This window comes from Podarcis tiliguerta (genome assembly GCF_965153285.1).
Source record: "Podarcis tiliguerta genome assembly, chromosome: 10".
NCBI classification, from domain to species: Eukaryota; Metazoa; Chordata; class Lepidosauria; order Squamata; family Lacertidae; genus Podarcis; species Podarcis tiliguerta.
Genome location: NC_139543.1, coordinates 58,477,635 through 58,502,850, shown reverse-complemented (window position 1 = coordinate 58,502,850; position 25,216 = coordinate 58,477,635). Strand labels below are relative to the sequence as shown.

Here is a 25,216-nt window from a genome sequence, read left to right as displayed (position 1 = left end):
TCTCATGCTTTGGAGGACAAGGCTATCAGTGGCTACTAGCTATGTTGTTCTACGCTCAGAAGCAGAAATGTTTCTAGATACCTATTGCTGTAACCTAACCTAACAGGCTTCTCTTATATTCTTATTCTCGGCTTTGGGTCTCCTCAACATGTTTTGCTGAATCAGAAACCTTCCTCCACTTCTACCCCTGTTAAATAAATGGATTTAATAAATGCATTTCATAACTGAGTCAAATCTTGGCTCTTGTGTAAAAATAGGCTTGTTTTGAATCTCTCCCCCCCCCCCTTTCTGATTTCAAAGGCTACCAGTGGAAGTACAGAATTACAAGAGATTATGAGAAGACGGCAAGAGAAACTCAGTGCTGCTGCCACGGACTCGGGAGTAGAGTCTTTCGACGAGAGCAGCAGCCACTAAATGCATTCTCTGTCCATTTTTGTTTGTACTTGCTCAAAAAAAGGAGGAAGAGCTCCCATTATTCTGGGCATTGTTCCATCATGCTTTGTTTTAGGAAGCCATGAAGAGGAAATGTCTGGTTGATGACGACTATTTATGTAGACACAACATGATGCCATAAACCAGCCTTCGTCAACCTGGTGTTCTCCAGATGTTTTGGATGACAACTCAACTGGGGCTGATGGGAGTTGTCATCCAAAACATCTGGATGGCACCAGGTTGATAAAGACTACCATGAAGAAAGCATGCAGCTGGGAGGTCAGTGGGGCAACTGGTGTTCCCCTTCTCCCTTACTCAAAAAGCACATTTAATGGGAAATGAACCAGCGCTCCCAAGGCTGGCTAGATGAAGCCAATCATTTCATGCTTTTCTGATCTTCCCCCTTCTTCTTCTTCAAAGCAGGCAAGCAAAATCACACCGCTATTTGCAGGGCAAAGACGGCCACTGAGCCACCTGATTAAAACAGACAAGGAAAATCTGTGGGACTGTTGTTGTACGACTCCAGCTTCTATCAGCTCTGGCCAGGCTGTCCAATGGTCAGAGCTGATGGCAGCGATAGGCCAGCCGTGTCCAGAAGGCCACTAGCTCCCAATCTCTGCAACAAAGCATGTTGAAATCTGTGAGCCAGTGTGAATCCAAAGGCACATGATCTAGCCAGGGAGAATTTCCTTTTAAGACCCATTGATGTCAACAAAGGAGTTAAACGTATGTGAGCTTTTGGCTCTTTGCTGCTGGAATCAGTGGGACTTCATGGCATCGGGAGTGCACCATTTCGCTTGTCCTGTCACTGTCATCTATAGCCATGGGCTCTTTCTCTCCACATCTCATTTCTCAGCACCTGAGATGCCAACGGCTCGAATCTTCCATACAGACTATGGCCACTCTTCCAACAAATTCACAAGATGGTTTCTTAACGGAGATAGAGATAGCAGAGGTAACTTATTCTGGATTCCAATTTTACGGCTGTTCCGGTGGGGATGAGCACAAGAAAACCAATAAAGGCACAAAGGAAATGAGAACAGAAGTCTGTTTTTTAAAAGGTTCAGGGCGGGGCAGTTGGACCTTTCGAAGGTATCTGTGTGGTCATTCACAGTATTATTTCTGAAGGGCATCGTGTTAACTTCACCCGTTGAAAGGGAAACCCAGGTTTTCTGGGGGGTGGGGTGAAAGGTGATTGCGAGAGAGAACGAAGTATTAATTTCCAACTGAAATCTTTTGAAACATGGCCAATCCGAGTTAAATATTCCAGTAAATGTTGTTTATGGTACTATGACGACTTCTTCCCTCCACCTCAGTTTCCCCAGTGCAAAATGTTCTATTCTGTCACCTGTATATAAAGGCATTACGAAAAGAAACCCATCGTGTCATTTAGAAGAAATTAATCATCTAGTTTTATTAATTTTCATGGTGCCTTTTCCACATGACTCAGCTGAAAGTCTGCAATAAACACTATTTGATGTATGTAAAATGCTTTGCATTCTCTGTCGTGATAAAGGGAGGGTGGAAACAAATGGTGAAAGGTTAACATTCCGCCCCCCTTTTGTCCCAAAAGAATGGATTCAGACATTTAGAAACCAGCTGTGGTATAGTCCCAAGTTATAGCACCTGGATTTCAGAGGGAGGGAGGGTGTGTGGGGGCAGTTTTGAAGCATTTCCCTGGCTTGTTAGGCAGTGGTGGACTTCAGACTCTCAAATTTCAGTGGCACCATGTGTGATGATTAAATTCCCCCTGCCGTTGCCTCTCATGCTCAGTTGTGGTGTCCGCTGCAGTGCAGCGCCCAGCGTGGCCAAACTGGTTGTGCCACCTCTGGCTGTGGACATTTCTACTGTAGGTCCCCTCTCATACTAGCTTTCCATCTTCAAGGATCTTTTGAGATGAAACATTTAAATGCGATCATCCACCTGCATTCCAACATTATATGGTCCCTAGGAGGACTCATCTACATGGCAATTTACCATATTTTTCGCTCTATAGGACGCACCCGACCACAAGACGCACCTAGTTTTAGAGGGGGGGGGGGGACAATAAAAAATTCTCTCCCTCTCTGCGCAGCGCCCCTTCAGCGAAGCGGCAGGAGAAACGGAGCCCCTTCCATTTCTCCTCCCGCTTCGCTGAAGGGGCGCTGCGCAGAGAGGGAAAGCTGTGCAGCGCCTCTCCAGCGAAGCGAAACCAGGAGAGCAAGAGGGATCGGTGTGAACCGACCCCTCTTGCTCTCCTGGCATCAGCAAAAGCAACGCGAAGCTTCAGGGAGCTCCCACTGCGCTCCGGAGGCTTCGCGTTGCTTTCACTGAAGCCATGGAGCCTGCATTCGCTCCATAAGATGCACACACATTTTCCCTTACTTTTTAGGAGGGGGTAAGTGCGTCTTATATGGCGAAAAATACGGTAATTGCTTGAATTGGCTCTTCAAGGAGAAACATCAGTATGGAAACCGGGATTTATCATTTAGCTAAATTCTCTGCAGAGCAGGTTTGGCCGATTGGAACTCTGGATTTTTATTTAATTTGCTGCATTTCTATCTCGCCTTTCCAACAAGGAGCTTCAGGCAGCTTGCGTGATGTATTCCTCCCCCCCCATTTTATTCACCCAATGACTATGTGAGCCAGCAAGTTGGTGAGTGACCAAAGACCACCACTCAAACTTTGAGACTGAGTCCGGATTTGAACGGTTGGCTCCTCCTGAGCATGAGAGAGGAAGCTGCGCTGTGCTGGGCTCCACACTCAGCCTCCTCCCAACGATGCAACGTTGCGCACTGTTTGACACAACAATACAAACAGTCATCCTAGCACAGGTGGGGGCTTGAAAAGAGCACCCCCACTGCCAAACTGGTCTCGTGATTGGATTGTTGCAGCTGAGGGTAAGTAATTGAAAAAGTTTGGGCAGCATCATTGTGCGGAAGACACATGAAAAGGACTGGTGCTCCCCTCCTTTCACAAACCTTACTGTTTTTCTCCAACAAACACATGTGCATGTTCTTTCCCACATCCATGCTCATGTGCTCTCTCTCACACACAAAAGCTCTCATTCTTCTCTCTTTGCTACGCTGCTCTTTATCCTCCCCCCCCCCCATAAACCATCAGTTTTCCAAACAAGGACTGGTAATTTTGATAAAGCACATGAGCAGTTTTGGGCAAAATTAGCCAGCCATCATACATTAATGGCAGGTCTCTTTTGTAATGTGCTCGGAAGGTGGTTTTTTTTGTTTTGTTTTGTTTTTTGCAAAGGGTATTTTGCAGGCTGATCACCGAAGAATTGATGCTTTTGAATTATGGTGTTGGAGGAGATTCTTGAGAGTCCCATGGACTGCAAGAAGATCAAACCTATCCATTCTTAAGGAAATCAACCCCGAGTGCTCACTGGAAGGACAGATCCTGCAGCTAAGGCTCCAATACTTTGGCCACCTCATGAGAAGAGAAGACTCCCTGGAAAAGACCCTGATGTTGGGAAAGATGGAGGGCACAAGGAGAAGGGGACGACAGAGGACGAGATGGTTGGACAGTGTTCTCGAAGCTACTAACATGAGTTTGACCAAACTGCGGGAGGCAGTGGAAGACAGGAGTGCCTGGCGTGCTCTGGTCCATGGGGTCACGAAGAGTCGGACACGACTAAACAACAAACAACAACAATTTTGCAGGTTTGTGTGCTTTTGCAGATTGTTCCCAGCACATAGCAGCTCTTGTAAATAGTGTGTGCTTTCTTCGTTCCAATAGGCTGACAACTGAATTATAATACTCTAGCTAAAAGCCTAAAAGTGGAGTGTTGCTTTTCAATAAGGGAATACCCCAGTTTTTCTCCCTCCTCAAAGACAGTTTCTAGCATTCTGTGTCTCTGAAAGAAGGAAGAACCACAAGTCAGGGACAGAACATCTGCTTTTCCTGAACAAGGCCCCGGATCCAATCCTGAGCATCTCCCAAGTAGGACTGGAGGATTTGAATCCTTGCCTGAAACCCTGCAGAGCCCCTGCTAGTCATTGTAGATAGTCGTGAACTAGTTGTATCAGTGGCATGACTCTGGCAGAAAGAGAGAAAATGTCAGGAACAGGGTGTTGTAGAAAGATGCCATTTTCCTCTCGTTGCTGCTCAACACAGAAGGTTCTGCGAGTAATTGCACAATGACAAAATAAAGACGAAGCAAGCCATCTAGGTGGTGTTTTTGCGTCGATCAGTGTTATTTGTGCCGTTCATGTTCATACAGCTCTGGCCCCATGTTCAGATTCTATAACTCTACAACCTCAAAGAAGCTAAGCCTAACACAGAAATACTTTTCTAATACACACATTGCTGCAAAACTCAGAACAGTCCCAACTGAAAGAAATCAAGACAATTGTTTGAGGTGTCGCCCCATGCTCTTCCGCAGGATTGCAAAGCAACACAAAACCATGTTTCTGTGGCCATCTCGTATGACAAGCCTGCATTACTGTGACAATCCCTGGGGTTGGTCCCTAGACCACAATAATGTTTGGTTTCTCTGCACCCAGTGATTTTTTTTGTGATGGTACCCATGGCACTTTTATCAAGATACAAGCACCAGTATCATTAAAAAAACCCCCCAAATCCAGATGCTTTGAGCAAAGCAGTAAGAATCTGTAACCATGCACACCCAGGCTTTCCTGACAACCAGGTTTTTGATTTCATGATTCAGCCAGGAGCTCCCAATGCACCTCCTGAGCATGTGCAAAGCGCACTCCCCTTTCCAAACACCAGCTTCTGGTGTTTCTGAGCAAAGAACATCCAGCTCAGAGAACATGAATTACCTGCAGGTTTGAAACCCCATCACCTCTTTATGTAAAATTTGACAACACTGATCCCCCTTACGCATTGTGAGAGTTCGCACACAGTTCGCACAAACATTTTGTGTTAATAACTTGCTGATCAAAATCCTGAATCGATGCTAACGGTTGGTTTTGAGTCTGAACTCTGGCAGCTTGCTAGCTTTTATCTCATTTTGGAAGTGTGCACCCCCAAAAAGTGGGACAGCGGGCAGGAAAGAGGTGCAGGATTTGGTCAGGCACACAGAAATCACTGTCCTCTGGTCCAGGACAGATGGACTGCTGGTCTGTGGGACAGCTGGTATGCAATGAGACTATGGCACATTCATAGCTCGTCTTCAGTGCGCGTATCATCAACTACAAAAATGCCTGCTCCCCCCCCCCACTCTTTTTGTGTGTGTGGTCAAAACGCAAGTTAACATGGCCTGAGGTTTTTTCTTCCTTTCCTTTGGTACCCCCAAAATGCAACTTTGCAAAACATTGTGTCACAGTTGCCTGTGCTGTGTGATCTGCTTCCACAGAGCATTTTATACCGAAACCTGGACTTGCTTCAGAGGAAGTTTGCCATGTTGTGAACACCCATGAAAATTGTTTCTTTAGAGGCATGCAAGGAGGCGCTTACGTTCTCGCATGGCTCTGCAGAAATACAGTTGGTAGGTTTTGGGTCATCTTGGTGGCGCAAAGTCATTTTGAAGTCAAAAACACCCTGTACCCTCCCTCTTGTCCTGCTGCTTTTGCCTCGAGAAAACCGCTCTGTAGCATTCAAATGGAGTAAATGGCAATTGGGCTTCTTCTTTTGCAGATGGCCATTTCTTTTCCGCTTTAGAGCTAGAGAGTGGGTTTTCCCTGGGAAAGAAGCAGAGCAGAAACCATTCAGACCCACTAGCCCCATGCTTTCTGGGCACATGGCAAGCAGATGTGAGGATGAGCCCTTTGGCCCTGATCCTAAGCCTACTTAATTTTTATTCACATGTACAGGATCACACTACTAGTCTGCTTATTTAACTGAGCAGATTAAAGGACAGCGCCCTCTTTTAAGTCCTGCTTCTCAAAGACATGCAAGCCTGACTGCTTGTGATGACATGGGCGCTTTTTTTAAATGCACATCCCATAAGAAGCAAGACCTAGTTCAAGGGTGGCTAACCTGTGGCTCTTCAGATATTGTCGGACTCCGGCTACGCTTAGCCACAGTCAGCAGGACCAGTGGTCAGGTATGATGGGAGCTGTGGCAAACCATATCTGAAATGTTACCAGGCATCTGATTGGCACCTGGGTTTCCTAATAAGCACCTAGAAACCTGCTTACAAACACACAGCTCTCCTGAGCTAGATCATCAGCACATAAGTAAATAGTCCAAAAACCTAGGAGTAGTAAGCCTTTTGAGATCAGCTGGCCTCTGGCATACTTCTGTGACATCCCATGCTCTGTCCTGGTGAAAGCTGGTCAGTCAAGAGAAAAAAATCTGTAGGAGCGCCCACAAATTCTGGAAAAGCAGATGGGCTTGGCCAGAAGAGCTCCATGGAGGGAGGTGGATGGTGCTGGAACAGAGCTGAGCTTGTGGGGTTGCCGCAGAGTTTAAGGGCACTTCCAAGACAAGTACTCAAAAGATTTGGCCCACTGCCTGCCACAAATCTATTGCAGGGACTGAGAGTAGCAAGGCAGTGCTCGGTTCACCCTTCACTTGTAATAAAAAATAAAATCTGGAGTTGGGGAAGGGCTTTAAAATGTGTTTGTTAATGTGGCAGGCAATGGGAATTAAGCTTCAGATGCGGGCAGCTACCACAAGTTCTGTAGCTGTGATTTCTCTTGCAGTCACCCAGCAAAAATAAGCACCCACCCATTCTCAAACTGTTTCAGTAGCTCTTACACCATTTAATAGCTTCTGTCTGAGCAGGGAATTGGGGACATAAGCCTTGTCTACATTTGGGACACTTGCCCATCACACCATATTGGTTCTGTGTTGCTCAGCCTCAGATGGCCTCCACCATGGAGACCTGGCTGATGGCTGAATGCCCCCCATACCCAACATTAGGAACGTTGGAAGCTGCCCCATACCATGTACATTGGTCCAGCTGAGTACCGACTACACTCACTGGTAGCACCTCTCCAGAATTTCAGGTAGGGGACAATGCCACCTCCTACCTGGAGATGCTGGGGAGACAACCTGGGACATGCTGCATGCCAAGCCGGTGCCCCGCCACTCATTGACTTCCTCCACCCCAAATCCTCAACTTGCAACATTTCTTCCCAACTTGTAACCTCAGGGCTTTCCTCGGCATCCTGGTTGGTAGCTACATTGGCACTGGACAGTCCATGGCAGCCACAAATCCCACCCCAGCTTTCATGTTTTCACACCATTTAAGGTGAAAGGCTGCCTACAATCTTCTGGTTGGTCCTTCCCACCTGAACACCTTTAAGGTGGGGAAAGCTCCAGATATTCATATTAGGGGATTCCATTCCCGTCTCACCTATGCTGCAAAGAGCTCAACCTGGCCCAGGTGGGTTTCACCCCCTGCCACACTGATACACATGCTATCCTCACAGTCCTGATCCAGTTCACTAACCACTGCACCACACTGCCATACTCCTTGAAACTGCCCTGTTTTTGCAAATGTGAGCATTTTTTAGTTCTTTCTTTCAACTCAGCCCACCTCCTGGGTATTATATTTTGCTTCCAGTAGTTCTAGAGCCAATCCCTTCAGAAGCTTTCCGTCAAACGGAAGTCAAATAAAAAGGGGCACAAATGAGAAAATGCCAGCAATGCCCAACCAGACAGCATTGCTGTCACAACGTTTGACTCACCTAATCAGTACAATAACCCAAAGAAAAGAAGAAGTGCTGTGTTATCCTAACTCAGTTGGTTGCTCTCTGAGTGTTTTGCACTATGTCCTCCATCAGTCTCAGCCAGCTCAGCCTTGGGGCCGATGGGAAACGTAGTCCAAAACACCAGGTTGCCAAAAGTTGCACTACTGATTCCAGAATAAATGGCTTGCAGGGAACTGATGAGCGGCATACATGGGCAGCGCTGAGGAGCAAAGCAGTCATTTCAATGCGCCTAGCATGCTAAGATAAATCCTCACTTCTGCACCTTTCTCAGGCCATGGGACACCACCGACGTGTGTTTACCACTGCACTTTACTTCCCTTCCCACAACATCGACAAACTTCCTAGTTTTGTGTTGTTTTTGTTTCGTTGTGTTTTTTTTACACAGGGCGACTACACAGAAAACAAAACCAAGCCAATGGAGAAGGAACAGGCAGCAAAGGCTCCTACTAAATGGGGATAGTGATGACATTTGGACCAGACTCGTCACCCAAAGTGGTTGTTTTGTGTCCATTCACAGTTCCACCCCGGATCCAGGCGCACAGGATTCATTTCCCCTCTATCCATAACACAGGCTGGTTGAGCAGGCTAGAAGACATTTCTGCTGAGATGCACTGATCTCCTGAGCTTCTCAAAGCGCTGTGAAATTTCACCATTGATCTCTGTTCTGTTGTCTCAGTCAATCTTTAAAACGTTGGCTGTGAAGTGAAGTTTTCTCACCTCCTCTGTTTTCTTCCCACCTAGCTTTGAGCCAGTTTGTTTTATGAGGACGGCTCAACTTGGAGGTTCCTCTTGAGCATAGATAGCAGTATCCCAATAGCTTCTTCCCCCAAGATCCACAGTCTTCCTGTCCCTTGCTCCATGCTAATGAGGTATCATCCAACACCCTAGCCCTGCCTTTGACAGACCTCGCCAGAGTCACACTTTGAAAGCTCACTGTCGTTTGGATTGAGCCTTGACTATTGCACTTTCCTTAACCTTCAAGCCCAACCTGCGTGTTTACAAAATAAATAAAGAGAGGGTTTGTAAGAAGAGAAAGACAGAAAACCTTTCTGAAGCATGGAGTTGGATTTGGTCCAGTGTTATAAACGTCTAAAAAAAAGGTACAGAAACAAAATAGTCCATTACAAGACACTGCAGGTTCCTTAAGGCTATGTCTCCCCAGAGCTCCTGGATGTGAAATCTTGTCTTTCTTTTTTTTCACTTGTCCATGGGTACTGTCGTCCATGGCAAATCAATAAAACAGTAAACAAAACAAAAACCCCAGAGAGAATTAAAATCTGAAGCAAGGGAAGATGGATGTCTTTCATGTTCTAACCTGCAACAGAGAAAGAAAGAAAGATATTGTAGCCCTAGTTTTAAAAATGAGCCATCAAATGAGCAAATATTATAGCAGGGTCATCAAATCAGTGAAATGCTTTTGCACTGATTGTCTATAATTTAACTTGGGCAACATGGAGATTGTATTTTATTTATGCTCTTGTGGTTCATGTTTTCGCTTTGGGGTGCTTTGTGGGAAGCGGTTCACAAATGAACGAAAGAAATTTGGAAATCTAAGAAACGGCCGCGGGTATAACAAAATACCAATTTCACAGAAGAACAAGCTGGCAATGCTCAGACCTCCACCTAGCAGGCGAAAACACACACACACAAACACACCACAAAAAAACCATATGCTCCCTTTTGTGGTGATGGTGAAAGTGTAAGGTTACTTCTCTTTTTCTTTCTTTATTGCAGGATCACACCCGGAACCAAACAAGGCCCAGAAATACCGTATTTTTCGCCCTATAGGGTGCACCGGCCCATAGGACACACTTATTTTTTTTTGGGGGGGGGGAATAAAGGGAAAAAAAAATATCCCCCCCCCAGCCCCAAAGAGCAAAGAAGCTTCATTTTTAGCCTTAGGGGCTTAGCAACTTGCACATTAATGTGTGTGTGTGTGTGTGTGTGTGTGTGTAGATAATTAAGTATTATTAATGCTCCCTTACTGCAGAGCAGAGGGACACATAGTGCAAGCAGAAATCCTTGTGTTACTGATTCTATTTTGCTGCATACAGCCTAACGGCTCTAGCTCCACCTGCTGTTGGCCTCCTGCCTTGCACCCTGCCCAATGGATACCAACCACAACTGGTTGAAATCCAGCTCTGCATCTCCTCCCAAGCAGTTACGTTTGGCACTACCATTTATTTCTAAACCTGGCTGTGAATGGGCAGCTCTGGCGGCTGAGCCTCTTGCATTGCAAGCACAGGTAGGACCCATCAAGCCAGCACTCCATGTGCAGAACCCGTTTGCCGTATGCTAGCTGGATGGGAGTATCTGGCTTCGAGGCACAGTCCTTGCAATAAATAAAAAGGCTGGGGCTTTAATATTTATGACAGCAGCTGCTCCTGAGCGAGCAGTCAAAACTCAAGCATGAAAGCCAAAGAAAGCTCCTCGGACTCACCGCCTGGCCTGGAATTATGACTTGCTGACATTCTCATATATAACGTCGCTGATGCAGAACTGCTTCTTTTTCTTTAGCCACATTAATTGCACACACTGGTGAATAAAAATGTATTGTTCCTGCAGAGAGAGAGAGAGAGACCAAAAGGCAGTCTATCACATCCAGTGGGATCTGGTTTATGAACCCAGCCACCCACATCCATTACGCATGTGCCAAAAGCAGTCTTCTTGATCCTGGTGGATTCCAGAAATGACATCAGCTTCCCTGGGACAGTTGGGAGCAAAAAATAAAATAAAAATCTATGTTATATGGACAGCATAAAGGATGGGGAACTGCTCTGAACATTCGGAGGATCTTTTCATATAATTCGTTGCTCTGTCAAGACTGGTCCTGGGGTCTGAACTGGTTATATTCTATATCCCTTCTCATGACTTTTGTGGCAGGTTTAGTTTGAGCGTTTCAGGTTCGGTGACCAGCCTTGTCAGGGTCTAAGAGACTCCAGCAGGCTTCCAGTTTTTTCCTATCTGCACGCAGCATTGGCCTTCGCCTCACCCAGAAGGCTTGAGAGCGATGCGGTGAGCATAACCAATTCATTTTCCACTTCAGAAGGTAACCTGAGACCAGGTGAGCACAGTGTGGTTTCAAGTTTTCTGCGGAAACATTCACAACCCTCCCAAGGCTGGTTGGCTTCCAGCTCCTTAAAGCGCACTGACATCTAGTGGCCGTTAACAGAAGTATTTCCCCTCCCTCGGATCAACTCGCTTTCGGAAATGAACCGATGGAGGGACAACTAAAAGAGGCAGAATTGTTCTTCCCTGGAAGCGCCAAACCAGAAAGCATGCTCAGGTTTGGTTATTTAAAGGGCATCTGTGGTGTGGCGAGAGAGGCACACGATCAGAAATATGCTTTGTGGGGAGAGTTTTAGGCAAAACTTTCCCCCTGCATAGGAGTTTCAGTGGGATTCTCACTACCTGAAGCTTCTATCACTTACAGCTGTCCATGGAGGGGCATAATAATAATAATAATTTATTATTTTTACCCTGCCCAACTGGCTGGGTCTCCCCAGCCACTCTGGGCAGCTTCCAACAAAGATTAAAAATACATTAAAATATCACACATTAAAAACTTCCCTGAACAGGGCTGCCTTCAGATGTCTTCTAAATGTCAGGTAGTTGTTTATCTCTTTGACATCTGATGGGAGGGCGTTCCACAGGGCGGGCGCCACTACCGAGAAGGCCCTCTGCCTGGTTCCCTGTAGCTTAACTTCTCGCAGTGAGGGAACCACCAGAAGGCCCTCAGCGCTGGACCTCAGCGTCCGAGCAAAATGTTGGGGGTGGAGATGCTCCTTCAGGTATACTGGGCCGAGGCCGTTTAGGGCTTTAAAGGTCAACACCAACACTTTGAATTGTGCTCAGAAATGTACAAGTTTATTCCGTGTCCAGGACAATTGTCTACCAGCTCTGGTTATCTCCCACTTGGGTTACTGCAATGCTGTCTACATGGGGTTACCTTTGAAGGTGACTCAGAAACTACAACTCATCCGGAATGAGGTAGCTGGACTGGGAGTGGCCACTGGTACCGTATAAAACCAGTCCTAAAGGATCTACATTGGCTCCCATTTCCAAGCCCACTTCCATGTGTTGGTTCCCTACAGAGCCCTACAGAGTCTCAGTCTTGTATACCTGAAGGAGCATCTCCATCCCCATCATTCAGCCTGGACACAGAGATCCAGCTCCAGGACCTTCTGGCAGTTCCCTCACTGTAAGAAGTGAGGTTACATGGAACCGGGCAAAGGGCCTTCTCGGTAGTTGCAGCTGCACTGTACACTGGCCTCCCATCAGATGTCAAAGAGATAAATAATTATACACAGTGCTTTTTTTCAGGAGATACTCAGTACTGGCACTGATTTTTTGTTGTTGTTAAAAAGCGTGGCACTTACTGTAACAACTTCATGGTGAGCACTGGCACCTATTTTTCCAGGGAAAGAAGCACTGATTATATGACTTTCCATAGATATCTGAAGGCAGCCCTGTATCAGGAAGCTTTTAATGTTTCATTTTGATCCATTATATTCTGTTGGAAGCCGCCCAGAGTGGCTACGGCAACCCAATCAAAAGGATTTAGTACAAGTAATAAATTATTATTATTATTATTATTATTATTATTATTTTGAGGGAACAGAGGTGGAGTGAAGCATTCAGATCTGCTGAACCAAATAGCTCAGGAGCAGGTGGCATGGGCAGGTGGGTCAACCTGCTTACTTCAGAGGTTGGGCCAGCAAGCTCAGAATTGAAAGGACAGGATGAAAGCAGTTTCATTTCAAAGGCATTGTGGGAGCTCAAGGATGCTTCCCAGGTAAAAGCAATCAAGGATAACCCAGGGTAGTATTGGCAAAGGACGCAAGGGCCAGACAGAGAGGCTTGGAGGACCACATTTACGGTCCTATATCCCAAGACTATATAGGGGATTAAATCTTGTGGCTTCTCCTTTGCTTGCTGACTCCCTCCCCGCTTCCCTGGACACTCCAGCCCCTGGCAACTAGTTCATCATATCCTGCTCCTGAGTGTTAAATACTGGCACGAGTTTGGGGTGTTCTTTAATCCAGATCCGGTTTGCTGAAGCATTACAAAGCCCTGCTGTCTGCTGTGTTTGTGCATGAGAGACAGAGAGGGGGGATGCAGTGATGCTCTGCCAATGGAACAGGAGGAGAGGCCAGCTGGCAAACAGCAGGAACTCGGAAACTGCACAGAAGCTGGCAGTCACTAGTGCGTGGGCACTTTGGAGGAAAGCTAATTGAGTGCCACTATGCAAACAAGTGGGTGGCATAGATAAGGGGGGGGGGGAGGAACAGCAGCTCACCTGACAGTACCCTGATCTGCTCCACAGAGAGGTACAGTGTGTCAGAAAGGCCTGATTTTATACACACCAGGGATGCGGAAATCTGTCAGTTTAGTTTTCTCTTTGGTTCTCATTTTACCATTCTCAAATTCAGTTCTCTACATTTCTTTGTGATTATTATTTTTAAGAGTCTTCAGGAAAATTTGTCAGTGCTTCAGTTCAAATTCCTCCAATTATACAATTGTTTTCTTTGCAGTTTTGTAAAACAATTTTCCCTAATGCCAAACATTATGGTATGCTGTTTTCACTAATGCCCCTTTAGGCACACTTCAATAAGTTGAATTTTCGTACATATCATTTGACTGGAGGACTGCATCGCAACATTCAGAGATGAGTGAATTTCACAAGATGGCTGTGCTTTCGTTTGCGTATGGTTTCTAGAAAGCGAATTGGGTAGACTTGCCTTTTAAATGTGAAATCAATCCAATTTTCCCCATCCCTAAGTTTGAGGCTGTTAACTGGGACTAGATGTTGTGATCACATTAGGCCAACCACATTGGCTCCTAATTTGTTTCCGGGCTCAATGCAGAGTGCACATCTTGACCTTTAAAGACCTCAAGAGCTTGAGACTGGGACCCCTGCAAAACTGCTCATATCTGCATGAACTTGCCCATGTTATCGATCATTAAGCAAAGGGTTTGAGAATAAAATAAACCGTGTACGGTTCTGGTCACTACACCTCAACGAGAAAGGATATCACTGAATTGGAAAAGGGGCAAAACAAATTGTGGCGATCAAAATAATCAAGGGGTTGGAACAACTCTCCAGTGAAAAAAGGTTACAATATTGAACGCTCCTTAGGAAAAAGGAGTGTAAGGGGGAGGGCATGCTAGGTAAAGGTAAAGGGACCCCTGACCATTAGGTCCAGTCGCAGACGACTCTGGGGTTGCGGCGTTCATCTCACTTTATTGGCCGAGGGAGCCAGCATACAGCTTCCGAGTCATGTGGCCAGCATGACTAAGCCGCTTCTGGCGAACCAGAGCAGCGCACAGAAACGCCGTTTACCTTCCTCCCAGAGTGGTACCTATTTATCTACTTGCACTTGGAAGTGCTTTCAAACTGCTAGGTTGGCAGGAGCAGGAACCAAGCAACGGGAGCTCACCCCGTCACAGGGATTCAAACCTCCAACCTTCCGATCGGCAAGTCCTAGGCTCTGTGGTTTAACCCACAGCACCACCCACATCGCCATTAAATTTAAGAATGGTGCGGGAAAGCGGAGAAGTCCCGCCCTCTTGTCCTTGCTGTCATAATACCAGAAACTGGGGTCATCCAATGAAGCTGAAGGAGATTCAGGAAAGATGAAAGGAGGTGCTTCTCCACACACCACACAGTTCAGCTTGGATAGCTCAGTGGGTTAGAGCATGGTGCTGATAATGCCAAGGTTGCAGGTTCGTTTCCCATATGGGACAGCTGCATTGCAGGGGGTTGGACTAGATGATACTCAGGGTCCCTTCCGACTCTACAACTCTATGATTTTAAGTGATGCAAGCCTTCCCCCAACCTGGTGCCCTCCAGAGATTTGGGGCTATAAAGCCTACCAGCCCTAGACAACTTACGATCTACTTCAGTACTTAAAGCTGCGCTGGCTGTGGCTGATGGGAGTTGTAGTCCGAGACTGTGAGATGGACCATTGGCCTGTGATCCAGCAGGCTCTTCTTGTATCCATGCACATGCATTGCTGTGTCCATATGGTGCCTACTGCTTCTGCAGCATTCAAGCAGGCAGTGAGCAGGCACCAGGCAGAGCTGTGAGTGAGGGTGGCCAAGTATTTGAGGATTGCCTTGCATTCCCTAAGCTAATCTGCTGCCCTCAAGTGTGGCAGACACCGTCTCCATTCCAGCCCTGCCTCCAGGCTTCCCAGAGGCACCTGGTTGGCCACTGTGGGAACAGAATCCTGGATAGATGGGTCTGTGATCCTGCACAACTCTTCTTCTGCATGCTAAGGTATGCAGTGGAGCTCCTTCTTTGGGCACACACCTGAGGTGGGACAGGTGGCTGCAGAAGAAAGGGACTCCTTAGTGGTGGCACCAAGTGTGGAATGTTTTCCTCAGGGAGGCTCACCTGTGTTGAATGGTTTCTTTAAATATTAAGGTTCATTATTGTTTCACAAGATGTGTATCTCTTTAAAGGCCAAAGGAAATAACATGACCTAGTTTTACAGCTGTGAAGCAGTATAGCAGGTGCTGTTAAGATGTGGTAATTAAGCTGTGTCAGCAATTGGGTATAGTATATAAAGAGCAGCATGTAGCTCTCTCAGTACCCTGGTGAATGGGTCGTACTTATTGATATAAGGTAATTTAGTGTAAAAGGAGTTTTTGTTTTTGTTATTATTTTGTTATTTCTTGAATGTGTGGTCTCCCCAGCACGCCTTCTGCAGCGCAACTGATCTACAAAATAACCAACCACCTGGTGTCGATCTTGTTGTCATTTCAATGGCAGGCAAGGACTTTAGAAAACTTTCTCAGGCTTTTCAAACCTTCACGTGGCTTTGTGCTTGTTTCACTTCTGCAGATTGCTTTGATGCTGCACTGCCATGTTGCTAAGTTTTAATTGTTTGGGTGGTGGTGATAGTTATGGTCATTTTAACTTTCTGGAAGCCCCCTGGGATTGACAGGGCAACTAAAACAAATAAATGCATGGGGGGGGGGGGCAACTGAAAATCTTACCTCTGTCTGTACCATAGACATCCGATAGGACCGCATGTCAGACACCAGCCCCAATATATCTACAAACTCGTGGTCCCGAATGTGCTGTAAGAGTCGGTCCAATGCTATAAAAGTCCCCGTCCGTCCCACACCGGCACTGCAAAACAGAGGGGAGCAGTGGGAATAGGGATGAGCACTTCTATCCATTTTTTGTTTCTCTGTGTTGCTCATTTATCCAGTCTGAAGACCCACATTTCAACGTCAGTTTGTTTTTTTTTCACACCAGTTTGCAAAATAAAACCAAATAAAAGTTCTAATGAATTTGATTTATTACGCAAGTTTTTCCTCTATGTGATTTTGCTTAATATGTGGATTATTATTATTATTGCAAATCAATTTCCCTCTAAAACAATGCATTTTTGAACCCAGAGCTGCATTGCAAAATTCAGAGAAGCACACATTTTAAAAGATGGCTGTGTCTCGGTTCTAGTATTCTTGCAAAAAAAATTAATAAAGTGCATATTACGTAGGTTCACCTTCACATGTAAATCCCATCAAATTTATGTCTCATCCCTAAGTGAGAATGTCCTTGAAATGCAGCCCCATTTTGAGAAACAATATTCATATTGCAAACATCCACCACCGTCATCATAGGAGATCACTTATGCTGCAGAGGCATGGCTGTCAACTTTTCCCTTTTCTTGTGAGGAATCCTATTCGGAATAAGGGAATTTCCTTTTTAAAAAGGGAAACGTTGACAGCTATGTGCAGAGGGCTAACTTTATGCTGTCCATTGTGAAGCTTCTTTCAGATGTTTCCTGGGAAGCAGTTCATAAATGAAACAGTAACAAAAAAAACTTCCAGGCATTTCAGGTCAAGATTCACCAAAAGAGAAGAAAAACCTTTTCATGTACAGTGGTACCTCGGGTTACGAACTTAATTCATTCTGGAAGTCCGTTCTTAACCCAAAGTGAGCATTCCCTACATAGGCCTTCCGTGTCCCTGGAAGCGGATTGCGTTCATATTCAGGGGCAAAGTTCACAACCTGGGAACTTCTGGGTTTGTGGAGTTCATAACCCAAAGCATTCATAAGCAGGGCTGTTTGTAACCCGAGGGACCACTGTATGCTACCACTGCGGCTAGAATATTGCTAGCACAAAGATGGAAAAGTGTTGAAATACCAACTAAAGAAGAATGTCAAGGAAAACAGATAGAATACGCTGAAATGGCAAAATTAACTTCAAGACAAGGACAATAGAGACTTTAAGAAAGACTGAGAACCATTCATGTCATGTTTACAGAATCAATGTAAAAAAATGGACTCATTTGCAGGGTTTGAGTAAACACTTGCAATTAACAAAATATATGTAGGAAATAGAATGAGGATGTTGAAATGATAAGAGAATAGTAATATTTGTGTTAAAAAATGTTAAAGAATAAGAAATAACCAATAAGCAGGGAGAGATAATATGCCAAAAAACCAGAAGTGGAAGCTGAGGGAAGTCGTGGAGGGGAGGGGGAAATTGGGGAATGGTATTTTTGATATATGTTATGATATTTTGATGTTAAAAAATGTAAAATTTCACTAAAAAATTATTTTAAACTGTTTTTTAAAATTTTAATTTAATAAAAAAAATTAAATGAAACAATAACAATACTGATAATTAAATGAAACAATAACAATACTAACAACAACAAATTGTGCATCCATCTTTGTGAGCACTTTGAAGGCATTGCAACAACCTTCTCCGCCTCTTGCTTTGCTAATGTCTTCTAGGCAGAGAGGAGAGGCTCACCTGCAATGTATGATCATGGGGCCTTTGCTTTTTGCTGCCTGCTGCCTGACCATCTGTACAAACTGCAAGATGCTTTCTGCTGCGTTTGTGGGAGGGACTCCGTGGTCAGGCCAAGCCGTGTAATTAAAATGCATCACATCCTGCACCTCATCGGCCTGGGGAAAAGAGAAAGAAAATTGGTGCTTAGCAGCCATTGCCTTTATAAATCAGTGACCACCAACCCCAGGCCAGGGACGTTTTGAAAGGTGAGAAAGGTAGCCATTGGAATTTACCTCCCGATGAAAGTCACAGTCCCTGGAAATCCAGACTGGGGCAACAGCAGGAGTAAAGGGTTAAAGCAGCCCAACCCCAACCCCAGCCAGGGCCCTACTCAAGATTGACTGCTTTAAAATAAACATTCCCAAATTTATTATTATTATTTTCCAAATCTATAAACCTCTTCACAGCCTAAGGCCCTCAAAGAGGTGTTCGAGATAAAATGAAAAATAAAATACAATATACAAGAACAATTAAACCCATTTCTACAGACTGCAAATCTATAAAGCCATTCCCATAGATGCCCAGTTGGTATTTCATCAATGACTGGGTTAAACCTCCAGGAAAGCCTTCTTAAACAGAAATGTCTTCAGTAAGTGGCTAAAACATCATGGCTAATCTCAGCCGGCAATCTATTCCAGAGGGCTAGAGCTGCAACACTAAAAGCCCAGTTTCTAGTATAAACTATGTGCACTTTGGGGGCATGCAGTAATTTCAGCAGTGCCCCATGTAAAGACCACAATTTCTGGGCAGGGATATATGGGGCAAGGCTATGGATACACTATGGATACACTTTATTAAGAAAAGGTTTGTGTTTACAAGAGGTTTGAATTTAGATCCAAAGTTTGCAGAACTAGCAACATTAGTAAAAACAAAAAAAACCTTTACATTGACCTACATAGTTGATTCTGAAATTCCTAAAGACCCAATCCGATTGCTCTTCTTCGGACAGCATCTCCACTGTGATGTCCCCATAAGGAACCAACTCTTCCGTGAAAGGCCAATAGTGATCACATTTCACCTGGAAGAAAAAGAGTCAAAGTCTTTTCAAAGTCTTGGTAAGCGTTGTAGCTTAAGCCCAAATCCAAAGAAGAAAAGGTTTAGGAGTAAACGCTACACCAGGCATCCCCAAACTCGGCCCTCCAGCTGTTTTGGGACTACAATTCCCATCATCCCTGACCACTGGTCCTGTTAGCTAGGGGTGATGGGAGTTGTAGTCCCAAAACAGCTAGAGGGGCGAGTTTGGGGGTGCCTGCTCTACACAAATCTGGAGCCAAGTCTCTAAGACAGTTGGATGGCACCTTTTATGCCTCCTTCCGGCAACTCCTGCAGCCAAGCTGGTGCGAAATGTATTGCTCTGCTTTCCTTTGAACCCTATCAGCAAGGCTTAAAGGGGGGTCTTGTTGTCTGGGCAGCCAAGGACCCCCATACAGACTGCCCAGGCTTGTGCCCCGATAGGTCACTTTGGTGCTGCTAATGTAGCAATTTGACTTCACCTCCAGAGAGGCACTCTATTGCCTCTCAAAACAGAAAGATGCCAACTTTGTGTGTGCCTGTGTGCATAAAAATATATGCACACAATTTCTGCTAAGGACTAGAAACATAGTTTTTTCAAAAAAAGAATCTTTAGAAGCTGAATTCTGCACCCAGCTCCATGTACTGTGCATGACAGGTGCGCATACACACACACAAAAACCACACAGAGTCTATTCCCTATAAAGGTTTGACCTCTGATATGTAGCAATGTGATTACTGAGGGCTGTATTTCATTGTACGTTTTCTGTAAACCTGATTACACATGGAACGTAAGGGAAAGCATGTCATATAATGTGGAGATAAGATGTGAATGTAATCTTCTTCCTATTATAACAAGGAAACTGCTCCCCGGGGAGTCAGTAAACTGTACGCTGCAGGAAGCTAACATTCGCTTTGATGTCCCTACATCAGAAGTATGAATGGTTTTGGAGATAGTGGAGAAAGTATATGTGTCTGTGTATTTCGTAGTACTAGAACGAAGGCACTCAATGAGACTGAGCGGCAGGAGGCTTCAGACAGAAAAAGAGGAAGCACATCAGGCCATGCGTCACTCTAACCCAGTGGAATTCACTTCTACAAAATGTGGTGATGGGTCAATAGATTAGACGGCTTTAAAGTGACTGTGTGGTGCAGTGGTTAGAGCACTGGGCAACACCTGGAACTGCAGGGAGCAAATCCTGACTCAGATATGAAGGTGGCCTTTGGCCAATTACAGCTTCTCAATCCAAGCCTCCTCTCAGGACTGATTTAAGGATAAAACAGGCACAAGGAAGGACCGCTTGCTTGTTTTATTGCATTTATACCTCACCTTTCTCTCAAAATAGCTAAAGGAGCCATACATGGTTCTTCTCCCCTTCCTCAATTACCCTGTGAGGTAGGTTAGGCAGAGAAGCAGTGACTTGCCCAAGATCCCGCAGTGAGCTTCATGACCAAGTAAGTCTCCCAGGTCCCAGTCTGACACTCTTACCACTGTGCCACACTGGTTCTCACCAAGTGCATCACCTTGAACTCTTGGGAGAATGGAGGGGATATAAATAAAATAAATAAATATTAGTAAAATTAACGGAGTGCGGTTCTATTGATAAAAATTAGCTGTGTGTGACGACTAAACAGAACCTCCATGATTTGAGGCAATGTATATTTGATTACACCCTATTTATGAGGACTACGGCATTCTGAATGACTGTAACCGAGAACAGAATTCTGGGTAAGAGGGAATGTAGATCCACTGCAGATTTCGAGAGGCTTAGAGGATTTTCCACACATACATACCCTTCTTTTCTCATTGCATTGTGTGAGCATGACGATGATTTGCGACTTCTGCTGGAGAACCATCTTCCAGAAGTCGTTCCTCGTCTCTGGCAGTGGCCCCTGGGTGGCGATGTACTCTTGGGGAGAGTTGTAACCCTGAAAGAGAAAGCGTGTGGTGGCTCCTTTGGATTGGCTTTAGATTTGGGGTATTTCTTTCAAAAGCACAGGAACAACATAGGAAGCTGCCTCATACCGAATGAGGTGGAATCACCATTAAATGGGAACCGATTCAAATTTCTTCCCCACCCATTACTTTTCACACACATTTGCTCTCGACTCAGCTTGGCTTCTCCTTCCGCAGAGCCATGCTGGGTTAGGACTGCACTTGTCCTTCCCATTTTATCAACTGGTCTTGACCACAACCATCACAGATTGTTATTTTTTGTGTGTGTGTGATGGTGCTTCAGAGCCTCAGTCAATCTTGGCGGGGACCTTAGTCCTTCTGCCCACTCCCCTCTTGTAAGGTTAGGTAAAGGGACCCTTGACCATTAGGTCCAGTCGTGGACGACTCTGGGGTTGCAGCGCTCATCTCGCTTTATTGGCCGAGGGAGCCGGCGTACAGCTTCCGGGTCATATGGCCAGCATGACTAAGCCGCTTCTGGCGAACCAGAGCAGTGCACAGAAACGCCGTTTACCTTCCCACCAGAGCAGTACCTATTTATCTACTTGCACTTTGATGTGCTTTCGAACTGCTAGGTTGGCAGGAGCAGGGTAAGGTTGCCTGCATGTAATTCCATCCTTGTGTAAGAAAAAGAAAAGAGGTATATTGAGGGACACTGTCAAAGTATGCACGAGGTGGAGCCTTCTTCCTGCCTCTGGTGACCTCAGCCGTTGGGAAATCCAGTTCACAGCTTCGCTTACACAGCTCCATCCTGGGTCCCGTTTCCTGATCAAGCAGGTCTGGGACAGAATGTGAAGAATGGGCTTTTATTTATCACTGCAAGCGGGCCTCACAACAAAAATGCAAGCCTATGCTTGTAGCATTTCTCTCTCTCAAAATGTTAAGTGGTATATAGATTATCTAAATAAGTACGAAGCTTGATTGACAAGCTCATACAGTCTGTTCCTCCTTAAGGCCCCTTCCTCTCTCTGAAAGTTCACCTGCTACCAGTGCTTTTTTTCTAAAAAAATATATGTTTAGGGGTACTCTCATTTTCCTACTCATATTGAAATACTGCCCCTCAATGAGGCCAAACTTAGATTCACAAAATGTTTAGGGGTATGCGTACCCCTGAGTGTGTAATCCCCCCCCCCCCCGAAGAAAAGCACTGCCTGCCACCAATATTCGGTAAATCCCGTGATTATACAGGTGGTTCGTGGGTCATTTCAGCCTTTAAAAGTGGATTCTGCTTGTAATTGAAATACATATATACACCTGCATTCCTAGGAAATTTGTCATGCATATGGAAAACGCCCCCCCCCCCCCATTTTGGTATGGTTCTGTTTCACTTTTAAATTGATTTTCACGCAACCAAGTTCTCTATTAAAGGGGGGCGGGGAATATGTTGAAAGGTTTGGCTCTTGCACTTGCCTGTGTGGTATTTTGCAAGCCACCACCCTCACCCCCATATTTTGGATGCTTTTGAGTCCAGTTCACTTACAGGGATATAGTTGGCATTGATGTAATCTGAACCTTCTTCTTCATTCATTGAGACCAATCGAACTCGGCTGAAATCATCTGCAAAAGGAAGAAGACTCAAAGGTGGGTGGAACTTAAAGCATCGCCACAAACCAGACAGCTCCTAATTAAACCTCTGAAAGCTTGAAGCATAAATTTGCAGATATTCTGAGCAAAAAGTGAGGCTGCAGGCTGGCCCGTTTAATGAATGCTTTGGTAAATTTGTAATCTTTAGCGCAAGGCGATCCCGTCACTACTGTCACTTCTGAACATCCTTCAGTTGGGGTCCCTTGGAACTCATTAAGACTACTTAGGAATGTTGCATAGCTGAATACAGTGGTACCTCGGGTTAAGTACCGTATTTTTCGCTCTATAAGACGCACCAGACCATAAGGCGCACCTAGATTTGGGAGGAGGAAAACAAGAAGAAGAAAAAATTCTGAATCCCAGAAGCCAGAACAGCAAGAGGGATCTGGCTTCTGGGATAGCCTCTGGCTGTTCTGGCTTCTGGGATAGCCGTGCCAAGCCTCTTCAGGGCAGCAGGAGGAAGGTTCCCCCTGCCCGGAATAGGCTGCATGGGGCTAAGGCAGAAGCCAGGACAGCAAGCGGGATCACTGCACAGTGATCCCTCTTGCTGTCCTGGCTTATGGCTTATAGGAAAAGTTCAGTGCATGGTCACAGAAATCGAACAGCGAGAAATATTCGAAAATACAATCAGCTTCGGAAACCCACAAAATGCTCACAATTGTGTACAGAGATGAAGCTGTAACTCGAAAGATAGCGCATGAGTGGTTTAAGTGTTTCCATGAAGCGCGGCAAACCATCAAAGATGACCCTCAGTCTAGCAGACAGTCGATGAGCAGAATGGCAGCAAATGTCAACAGAGTTCATGAGTTATTGTTGTGGAATCACTGTCCGTCCAAATGGTGGTGGAAGAATTGCATATTCTGTGTGAAATCGTTACTGAGTGGTCCCAACATATTCTCCCGATATGGCCCCACCAGATTTCTTTCCTTTTCCAAAACTGAAATCTGCACTGAAAGGGCACAGATTTCCCAACATTTCACACATCCAAGCTGCTGTGACGAAGGAACTTGGAGCAGTACAAAAAGTGGACTTTTCCAGAAGTTTCCAACAGTTCTACAAACATTGTCAACGGTGCATTGTATCAGAGAGGGCCTACTTTGAAGCCCTGGAAGGTATGTATGTTGGAATATTTCTTGCTGTCTGATTTCTGTGACTATTCACCAAACTTTCTGGTCACACCTTGCATTCATTCTGATTTGTTTGTGGGGCAGCCAGAGCAGCCAATAAGCAGTCAATCCTGCACTCATCCTGACTTGATTGCAGGGTCTTGACACACCATCCCAGTTGTCATTCGTTCATCCCACACTTTGCATTTCCCTGTAACCCTCCATATTTCAAGAAGTCTGTTTTATTAAAACAAAAGGTGGACTTGTTGCTCTAGCGCAGGGTTTCCCAAACATGGGTTTCCAGTTGTTCTTGGACTACAACTCCCATTATCCCTAGCTAGCAGGACCAGTGGTGGGGGATAATGGGACTTGTAGTCCACAAACAGCTGGAGACCCAAGTCTGGGAAATGCCGCTGTAGATTGACGGAGCCACTGAAAAGTGCAAATCTAACATTCTGGGATTTGATTGAACTCTCTTCTGCAAAATTCAGCCTGGAAGCAACCTTAGTTGGATACAACCCAAAGGAGTTAAATAAACTGATAATGGAATAAATATAGGAAAACCAGCTGTTGTGGTGATAATTCAGATGGGATTTATGTTTATGGGCTCAGGTCAGCTTAAAAATGCTTCCTTCCTTTCCTCACATTCTCCCTTTAGATCAGAGGAAGAGAACAGGCAGTAACAGCAAGAGAAGCAGCATGAGGACATCTTCTAGGGCCTGGGTCTCAGTTGGTGTCTGACATTGCCAGCAGTTGACCTCAGGCCCTGAACGTGTCACAGAATTGCTATGCATCAACCTGATTCCTAAGGGTTAGAATTGGTGTTACGGGTACCCTAGAGTGCACAAGTCAAAGCACCCATAACAGGCACATCCCCACAATAACGTACAAGGGAGGATATTCGTGTAGCGATTTTTACTGCGGTTCATGGGGAGGTCAGCTGCAAAGTGTGGGATATCCAGCCCAATCAGCTTCAGTTCCTGTAGAAGACACAAAATAAAATGCCGTCATTAAGATAACCCATCTTAGGTCTTCAACCTACAAGTAGGTCACACCCAAACCAAGATGGAAGTCGTAGTCTAAAAGATGGTGGATATAATTCAACATGGTGGATGAAATTCAACGTCACACTCTTCCAGTTGCTTCCATCTGCACAAGCAATTCAGTTGGCCAAACAGAACAATCCCCCTATCCTGTTCTGGGGGTTCTCCTGCCCCACCCGAGTCAATTTCATGGGTGTGGGGGGAGCACAGGAGAGGAGAGGAGTAAAAAAGTCCCATTGCACTAGCAAAAATTGCACTTCTGTAGGGCTTCTGTTGACAACGCGGGATATTCCTAAATTTTACTTGGAGTATACCCACTGAAATTAATGGGCATGGCTAAGTTAGGTTATTGACTTCAATGGGTCTACTCTGAGTCAACCTTACTTGACCACCACTACTGAATGGATACTGTTAATGGAAAATAAATTGCTGCTCAGATGGAGGGGGACTTGTGCTGGGCAAAGCCATCTTGAAAGCTGAATGCTTCCTGTGGGCTGCCATTTAACGAACTGCAAGCCATAAGCTATTCAGATAGTTCTTGTTCTGGTACCCTATCAAGCCAAGGCTGAAGCGGGGTCTATGCATTGCATAAGATGAGGCAACAGAATTCCAAGTAGAACTACTTTAGACAACAATGGAGGGTGTTTGCACG

General features: G+C 45.3%; 2 protein-coding genes across 10 annotated transcripts in view; one reads left to right on the top strand and one right to left on the bottom strand.

Moving 5' to 3' along the window:
* The window catches only part of EPS8 (EGFR pathway substrate 8, signaling adaptor), a 148,898-nt gene extending 146,977 nt beyond the window's left edge, over positions 1-1,921 (top strand). For 4 of the 8 annotated variants that reach the window (XM_083401969.1, XM_083401967.1, XM_083401970.1 and 1 more), the window contains exon 21: positions 301-1,921. In XM_083401969.1, coding sequence (XP_083258095.1) covers positions 301-414 — 114 coding nt within the window. In that variant the 3' untranslated portion in view covers positions 415-1,921. The remainder of the gene's footprint in view (positions 1-300) is intronic. The other 4 variants (XR_014502609.1, XR_014502610.1, XR_014502611.1 and 1 more) reach the window with 2 other exon arrangements.
* A 6,420-nt stretch (positions 1,922-8,341) lies between these two features.
* PTPRO (protein tyrosine phosphatase receptor type O) overlaps positions 8,342-25,216 on the bottom strand; it is a 129,175-nt gene continuing 112,300 nt past the window's right edge. For both annotated transcript variants that reach the window (XM_083401843.1, XM_083401844.1), the window contains 8 exons: positions 24,411-24,501; positions 22,312-22,388; positions 20,672-20,806; positions 18,762-18,884; positions 17,828-17,982; positions 16,053-16,188; positions 10,489-10,607; positions 8,342-9,363 (listed from right to left, as the gene is read on the bottom strand). In XM_083401843.1, coding sequence (XP_083257969.1) covers positions 10,503-10,607; positions 16,053-16,188; positions 17,828-17,982; positions 18,762-18,884; positions 20,672-20,806; positions 22,312-22,388; positions 24,411-24,501 — 822 coding nt within the window. In that variant the 3' untranslated portion in view covers positions 8,342-9,363; positions 10,489-10,502. The remainder of the gene's footprint in view (positions 9,364-10,488; positions 10,608-16,052; positions 16,189-17,827; positions 17,983-18,761; positions 18,885-20,671; positions 20,807-22,311; positions 22,389-24,410; positions 24,502-25,216) is intronic.